Consider the following 8,975-nt stretch of genomic DNA (forward strand, 5'->3'; position numbering starts at 1 on the left):
TTGCTGCAACAGGGATCGCTGGGTGGGTAGGGCAAAAGGTGCAGACGTGATTTGCTCCATGTACGAATTGGTTGCTGTTGGGCTGAACCGAGCCAAAGCTGAGAGCCTTTCATCTCCTCCATCTACATAGCACCATACTACTTCCTCTAGGTGGGCTTTGACCTTTCCGGCACAGATTGTGTATTGTTGTGTTATATTATTGTGTTATATTGTTGTTTTGGTGGTAGGTAGCGCAGGTCGAAGAGGTCTAGGTACTACGACCATCCCAACCACACCTACAGGACCATACATACAGGCACTGGCATACATTGCAACACCCATCCATTTCGCAAAGAAAGGCAAAAGAAAGGCAGGCTCTGATCACTTTTTCTCCCTCCCTCTCTATCCCTCTCTCTCTCTCCCATCTCCTAACCCTATAAATACGTCATTTATCTCATCTGCCATGTCTCCCTCTTGATATTCGTATTCCCCCATTGCTCTCTATCTATCTACATATGTAGGGAGCTATCCGCATTCTGCTCTACACGCCCCGGTCATCTGGTTTTTCGACGTTAGGCTTTCCTAGTCGAGCTGTGCCAGTTCCCCATTGCTATTCGTCATCTTGGCAGGCTCGTGCCCGACGGGATCAGCCCCTCGACCGCACACACGCCATGATACAACCACCCACAACGGCTTTATCGGCAGGCCCAGACGACGCCGCGAGTATTTCAGAAATGTCCGCCGCGATAAATGCTCCTCACAGCTTCCCCGCTCCGCCATCGCCGCAACCACACATTAGCATCGAGCAATTTGCTGATGCCGCAAGTGAATCAGCGCCTGCCCCTCTCCTGTAAGTAGAGTTTATGTTACTTATGTAGGTAGCTCGGTATACCTACTACCAGTCGCGAAGCTGCCCCGCGATGCACCACTCTCGGACTCTGCCATCTAAGACATGCATCCGTTAGATCAACCCCCCCTGCTGCTCCATTAAGTCCGTTGAGACATCATAAGAGGACTCCATCGCAGCACCGCGAAGTCAAAGTAAGAATGCACGCCATCTGCTGTGCGAGTTGCCTGTGCGCTAGAGTGGGCTAATGATGGGGTTTCGCCCTCCTGTTCTAGGAGACTCTGGACGCCAAATACACCAACGACGAGGTTGACGGTATATCGCAGTCTACCGTCAATCAATATAGAATCGGGGAAGAGATTGGCCGTGGCTCTTACGGCGCTGTCCATCTAGCTACCGACCAGTTTGGAAACGAATATGTAAGTGGAGGCGTCATATTCCTTGTCAAGGCGAGAATTGCTCACCTACCTCGCCACAGGCCGTGAAAGAATTCTCAAAATCCCGCCTGCGAAAGCGGGCGCAGTCGCATATCCTGAGACGTCCTGGACCTGGGACACCACATCACCAGGCACCCGGGACGGGACTGAACAACTTCTACAAAAAGCAATTCGGTCGCCAAGAGGATGCCGAGGCCAAAGACGCCTTGTATTTGATACGCGCCGAAATTGCCATCATGAAGAAGCTTAATCACCCCAACCTTGTAGCCCTGATCGAAGTCCTTGACGACCCCGAAGACGACTCTTTATATATGGTACTAGAAATGTGTAAAAAGGGTGTTGTCATGAAAATCGATCTGGATCAACAAGCTACCCCCTACGAAAGTGAACTTTGCCGTACTTGGTTTCGTGATCTGATTCTCGGCATTGAATATTGTGAGTCTGGAATTATTGTTGCACAATTGGATTCTGGTGACACTTTTTAACACGCCGATAGTGCATGCTCAAAATATCATCCATCGTGACATAAAACCTGACAATCTTCTCTTGACAGAAGACGATGTGCTCAAGATTGTTGATTTCGGAGTCTCCGAAATGTTTGAAAAGTCAAACGAGATGATGACAAACAAATCTGCCGGTTCCCCCGCCTTTATACCGCCAGAGCTCTGTCAGGCGAGGCATGGAGACGTTTCCGGCAAGGCTGCTGATGTCTGGTCAATGGGTGTCACACTGTACTGTCTGAAGTATGGACAACTGCCATTCAACGGGCACCATGTCTTAGATATGTACGAAGCCATTCGAGAAAAGCCATTCTTTCTTCCTGAAGGCGAGGACGCGGACTTTGCGGATTTGATTACACGGATCTTGGACAAGAATAGTATCACGAGGATCACATTGCCGGAAATCCGAGTAAGGTTTCGTTGGACAGATCTATGTGCCGAACAATATTGACTGTTTCTAGAACCATCCCTGGGTCACGAGAAATGGGGAAGATCCTCTTCTGCCCGAGGTAGAAAACTGTTCTGACGTGGTGGAAACACCCAATGAGCTGGAGGTGAACCACGCTTTTACACGCAAGATGGACCACCTGATCTGTGTCGTGAGTAGTTTATCCCGTCGTTCTATGTTGTCATCGTCACTAAACCGCCACATAGTTAAAAGCCATACGGCGTTTCAAGGGCCTTATTTCTCAAAGTCGAGTCACAACTCCTCGAACTCCCTATCCGCCCAGACTACTACCAAAAACAATAACGAAGGCAGAGCTTCCGATATCTTGGCCAGCTTCGCAACAACAATCCGACGCAGCCGAGTCAGGTCAGCAAAAGTCTGTAGCGCAAGAAGCAGCTGAGCTTATTGAACAGCGTAACGCCTACCTCAGATCAGGTCTAAATCTCGGGCCTATAAGCTCGGAACAGAAAATCGAGCCACAATTCCCGGGCTCCACCGAGAAAAATGCATTATTCCTCGGTATTGGCACAGGTGGAGAGAACGAATTGTCTTCACCGGACAACATGGCCTTCGCGGAGTCGCCCACAGGCATCGACTTTGACGTCTACAATCGTGCTTTCGAGACAGAGATCAAGAGAATTCGCTCAGACAGGAAGAAGAACCGATCCTGGACCTACATGACGAAGATGCTCGGCGAGAAAGAGATGGACAAGTACGTTGGGGACGACTGCATGATCGTCGAGGCTGGAAAGTCCGCCGCGGCGAAAGCGCAGTCTCTCGTGCACAAGGCCGAATGTAGCCGTCGGGAAAGCGAGCAGCAAGAGGACCCCGATTCCGAGGGAGGTTCCCAGAGAGCAGTTGAAGTAGCAAAGGAAACGGGATCCAGATTGGCAGACCTCGTAGTATCGCTGACAAGGGACATGAAAGAGAAAGCAACGACACGAGAGGGAGGCGATTGATATATAGTGCTGGAGTATCAAACACTGACCAGCGACTTTGAATCTAAAGATATTAATCAGTCTAGAGGGGGGGCGGGGGTTCAGTCCTTCCAGTATCACTACTGTGGCAATATATCGATGGTCGGTGGTATCCGAGCAGCTTGAAATAATATAGCATACTTGAGAGTCGTTGACATGGTTCCCCAACTACCTATTTTGTATTGCCGCCAATTTGCTCATGTGCCTAGATACGAGAGACAAGGCACGTAACTCCTTTACAAGGAAAGAAGCATGTACACCAGCCGCATACTGTTTGCAATCCCCTTACCCAATCATACCTAGTCATGTGCCAATTCTGGATCGGTCATGCGTGGTATCCATGTACATCGCTGCAGTGAGTCCAAGTCTTCCACTCTGCCGAGACTATAAAAAAAAAAGACGGCCCCTCTATTGTAGGCAAAGCACATCTGATTCACTCTGACATCATATTCTTAGTGTGCTAGATACCAGTAGATGGTAGCGGCATAGAAAAGCCAAGCTAGACATGACTGCATTTCCTACCACCATTACGTCGAGTAGCATCGGCATTACGACGAGCTACCGATATAAATCTAGTTTACACGTCAGGATATACGTTTAAGTATGCTGGTCTTCTCATATCACACGGCGCTGTATAAGGAAAGTCGACCCGACGGATACCAGAAATGGTTCGTAGGAGCCAGCTTGCACAAATTGCCTGTGTATATCTTCTTTGCGGGGATACATGATAATGCTACTTGGAATCGACGGGGACGAGGCAAGCCAAGTCAGCCAAGGCCCAGCTTGGAAAGAGACACGTCGACAAGAGCCGGCTAATCACCTAGGCACAGGGCGTCAGTGTTTGATGGGGGTCTAGCTTACTCTAGCATGGAAACGAGTGGTTTGATTGTTAGGACTTCACATACGTTTAGTATTCGTAGCCAGTTTATCTTGCCATTGGTAAAAGGGGGAGATTCCCGATAGGCATGTTCAGCTCCCGCCCAGAGCCCAAAAAAAAAAAGACGGTTGTACTGACCCCGCCCACGTTGACGTGGCTTTAGTAGGAGGTGTAACGAATTCGAGCTTATGATAGCTTGTATGTGCACGACACGAGGTTTCGTCATTCCCATCATAGTGGAAATGTCTGACCTGCGTTGGACTGTTTTCATGTGATTTCCCGCCCCCCTTGCCTCCTCGAGTGGGTTTCGCATTGGGTCGCCATACTTTCGGTTATCTGTCAGCTCGATGCGTGGTAAGTGTATACATATACATAGTGGTGCGAGCACGCGATGCCGGCCGGCCAAACGGGCTTCGGGGCATGTGACCATCTGAGAGCATCTAGCGGAATCTAGGTAGGTAGGGTATCGTGCGCTTTCGAGGGAGATTAGTCTCGAAAGAATGTGCCCCGCGGGACATCGTGCGGAGTTGGTGGGGGGCAAGCATGCGGGATCCTACCATATTCGAGCAAGAGGAATCCTTACCGAGTAGGAGAAATGGCCAACCCCGCGTTTTGCCTCCCCAGGTTTCAGGGTTCAGATATGGTACCCCATACATTTTTACTTTGTCTCGACGAAACAATATCCAAAAATCTCTCTCACCGCCAAGACGCAGCAGCCAAGGCCCCTCTGATCCGACGAATGTACATCCAGTATTCAGCTTTGGTCCTATTCACAGAAGAACCGACAACGTTGAATATCGCGATGAATAGTTGGCCTACTGTCTGGGTATCCTTCGAGTTGAGGGCGTGACCTGTTCCTATTGCCGTCCGACTTGTTGCTAGATCTTACTGAAGCCTCGCTCTAATCTCTCCTGGCCATTTAAGTCTGTAGCTATTCGATGGAGCGGCTGCTACTCCGCTGTTGGGTAGCTATAGCCGAAGACTATATAGTAGTCCCCCTTTGTATGGGACGTCGAGACGACATATGCGAAGGCTCAAGGCAGAACAACCAAACCCCCAGGTGGGAAAAGACCAAGGACCGATGGGTGACATCTGATCAGGTCGCTTACATGCGGCTGTGAATTTAAAACAAGGGTCCTTGGATAAAACCTCTATAGCATAACTCCACTTTGGGTGGTCATAGTGAAGGGTGGCTAGTAGATGTCGAAGCATAGTTGAGAAGTCCTGGGTTAATCAACAAGGTATTTTAGGTATGACACATGGCGGTACTTGAATCTGCCATTATAGACACTGCTCGGTATGTACTATACCATAAATTGTCACAATTTCCATGGCGCGGTGACCAGCACCGAAAATGAGCACAAGGGATATCAGGTTCGTCCAACGTGTGGAATGAGGGATTTCCCAGAAGCGGGCGGGAGCGTATCGTGTAGACAATAGTTTTCGGGCTGGCAGGTGCTCCGGGATATAACTCATACGAGGTGAGTTGGAGAAACACATTTCATCCTCTAATGGATGTGTGCCCTCCAATCAAACTTGGGCGGCTCGGTGGACGTTTGGCGATACGCCGAGCCGCGCTGATGAAGGGGTTCAATACCCGTCATCCGCTTACAAGAATGAACGACACTGATTCGTTTATCAACCCGCCAAAAGCAGCATAGGAGCATCTCGAGCGTCGGTTTCTTTGCTTTCAGAGCGACATGCCGTATCTTGCGTATCCAAAGGGTGAGCGAAGACAGAAATCTTCAGGGGGTTGGAATGCAAGACAGGGGAGGTTTGCTGCAGTGATCAAAGCAGCCCCTATCTCGTGTCACCAAGCTGATGCTGGGTGGTGCAGGTGGATATTCGACCAGTCATGTTATGATATCAGACCACGGGCTTGGATGGATGCCGATACGGATGTTACAAGGCAATACCGTACACATGTTGTCTGTTGGTTGATGATCCGATAAGAGGAGAGGATCTTGTGAGGCTATTTTGAGCTGTTTTGAGCTTTGTCCAGTAAGAAGGCGTTCTGATGGCGCAAAAGTCGGGACGTGAATTGGCCTGAAAGCCCACAGATTGAGACAGAAGATTGAGACATCTGACTGGCTTGCTTACATGTCGCAATACCTCCTGTACTTACTGTAAGTAGAGATATGTAGCTATATGAAGAATATCACTTTCTGCAGGAAGCTATTCGGTTTAGAGCGCATGACGTCATCAACCAAGAAGCTATCTCCATTTCTGTAGACACGATAAAAATACCATGGGTAGGTATTAGAATACCATGCTGTAACTTTGGCTCTGAGCACTTCTCGTACCTATTCAACTTAGGGGCATAGTCCTACTTGTTACATACATGTATGTACTGAGTGTGATAGGTACATACAGTTAGTCGTACGTCGCCGTCGTCAGCATCAGGGAGATACAGACCCATCAGTTCGTACTAGGCAATAGGTATGTAGGTACGCATTGCCCAGACAGAAGCCCACAGTAGGTAAATAACAGCTTTTGCGTTGCAGACTGTAGTCCGATTTTATGTTCACCGATAATGTGGACATGTATATGTCAGTGTAATTAGAGCAAAGTTGCTCCTCTTACATAGGCACTAAGCAACCATGGAGATAACAGGTAATTATGGCAAACAAGGCTTTTGTAGTTTGCATTCCGACATGTCTGAATAACATGGAAGCCTTCAGTTTTCTTGCCGGCCTGAGAGGTTGGTCGGCGGAACAAAACATCTCTCTCCTTCCTGATACTGCTTGTTGTGGATCTGGATGTTTACCCTTATCATCCTAATCTGTTTACCAGCACACCATGTACTCGTAATACGCCAATCCAACTACTGGGCCTCTCTTCACAAACACCAGGCGAGCCAGGCAAGTCATCCTCTAGTCTCAATGCTGTAGGTGTGTAGGTGGAGTGGATAGGTATGTCCCTGGTCAAGTGAGTGTGGAGTAAGAGCAGCGGTAGCTATTTTGATACTCAAAGAAGCCACTAGTATTTCTCTTCTTGTCTCTGTGTTTACTTACTTGGAAGTAGTAGGTATGCAGTCATATGTATAGGAGAGGATCTAGTCATCCTGCAGGGCCACCGCTGCAAGTGAGCAGCGGGCTCTCTGGTGGGGTCCAAATTGAGGCCTCCGCGACCTTAGAAGCGAATAACATCAAGGTGAGCTTCAGGATCCCTTCTTGGCAGAGTGGACAGGAACTGCACTTGCAGGCAGGTGAGAGCTTCGCATGCCTGCAGCCCGCCGACATATGCGAGTAGCCGGCCGTGTACATGTAGCAAAGCAATCATTAAGCTTTACTGGATGACTCGACAACAGCCGCACCATCGACTTTTTGCCCTACGTCTTTGATTATAAGAGGGCCACAGGAAAGGAGCGGGAGCGGAGGGGCCCGTCGTCCTCGAAAGGAAGTTGTTTGTCGTGACGTGATCTTGATACACTCTGCATTACGTATAGTAGAGCAACCCTGATCGAGATAGGCGGTGTCGATGTCGGTGTACCCTAGCCGGGCGAATTGGGGAGTGCGAAGTGGCCTGAATAGGAGAAGCCGTTCAGCAGTGAACAGGTCGGGTGTGTTGCAGCTCGCCTGGGTAGAGCAGGTAGACTCAAGCCAAAGGTCTGACAGAAAGGTCTGACAGCAGCCGACGTATCAATCACGTCCGAGCTTGCCCGAGTTTTTTATTAGATGCCGCCGTTGGCGTGCTGGGCCGGGATTGGAGCGGTGAGCCAAAGCGCTTTTTGGCGGCGAGCTCTTCTCTGTACAGTTTGTTAGATGGGGAAGTCTATCGAGCTACAAGATGTCGATGCTATGTACATGGCAACGGAAGGGTCCGTAAACAAGGCTACAAAGGCGTTGCTCCCTGCCCGTCCATGCCCGTCCAAGCCTGTCCGATATGGCCTGGCGGAAGAGCTGCCGATTGCCCTGCATACCTCTTCGTATGCCGACTCCAATATGGCAACAATCTTGCAGAAATGCCTCATACTGAGTACATACATGCAGATACTAGACACGGATGGAATCTTCGTCCATGCAAGTAGCCATGCATGCATAGCTGTACTGCTACAGTATGCAGCATGGGCCCAGTCTTCGTTGGATGCTACTGTCTTTCCAATCACTTTCCAGGCATTCACATAGGTAGGCATGGGAGGCAAGCTATGTGTATAGGTATGTTATGGGCAAAGTCTTACGTGCGGGTGCTATCCGCTTAATGTCTACCTAAGTAGGTACCTCTTTTCACAGACAGGCTAGACTAGTCGCAATAAACCGACCTACAACAAACTAAATACAAGCTTCAGCCTTCTTATTATTTTTCTTATTTATTTTTTTCCTCTCCCTTTTATCTTCCACAATCTTTGGCCATGTCAAAGAAGGGGGCGAGGGGAGAAAAGGCGGGTGACAAAAATAAAAAAAAAAGGCTAACACAAACAATTGTAGACGCTAGGTGGCCTTTTGGCATCACTGTTACTACATACCGACCTTAGAAAAATCCCTAGTTCGCCGATGCACGTGGCTAGAATACTTTTTGTCATCTACCACGCTACTTTGTATGAGGCTCTTTGGTTTGCAGAGAAAAACCAAGCCGTCGACTATACCTACAGTTATAGTTAGTACAGCTCGGATGCCAGGCGGAAGAGGAGAGGTATCTCTCATATATCAAACCTTCCTGGACAGCCATACTATGTATAAGGTTTCTGAATACCTAGATAGGCCATGGACAATCCAACTAACCCTAGCATGTGTCAAAACTCGTGAACAAGACCATATGCACACCTTCTGCTCTGAAACCCTACGGATTCCACTAGGGTGGGGGGGGGGGGGGGGGGGGGGGGGGGGGGTGGGGGGGGGGGGGGTGAAAAAAAAAAGAACGGACGAGAAAAAAAAAAAAAAAAAAAAATAATACAGAACAAAAAAAAATTA

General features: G+C 49.0%; 1 protein-coding gene across 1 annotated transcript; it reads left to right on the forward strand.

Moving 5' to 3' along the window:
• Positions 1–650: 650 nt before the first annotated feature.
• On the forward strand, positions 651–3,170 carry F5B22DRAFT_641586 (kinase-like domain-containing protein; the record flags this gene model as incomplete). Its single annotated transcript, XM_047978009.1, has 7 exons — positions 651–829; positions 945–1,020; positions 1,102–1,245; positions 1,305–1,698; positions 1,760–2,172; positions 2,225–2,362; positions 2,418–3,170. 7 exons carry the CDS (start codon positions 651–653, stop codon positions 3,168–3,170), a joined length of 2,097 nt encoding a protein of 698 aa, XP_047835803.1.
• Positions 3,171–8,975: the final 5,805 nt, after the last annotated feature.

This window comes from Xylaria bambusicola, assembly GCF_022495145.1.
Source record: "Xylaria bambusicola strain CBS 139988 unplaced genomic scaffold F5B22scaffold_2, whole genome shotgun sequence".
Lineage (NCBI taxonomy): Eukaryota > Fungi > Ascomycota > Sordariomycetes > Xylariales > Xylariaceae > Xylaria > Xylaria bambusicola.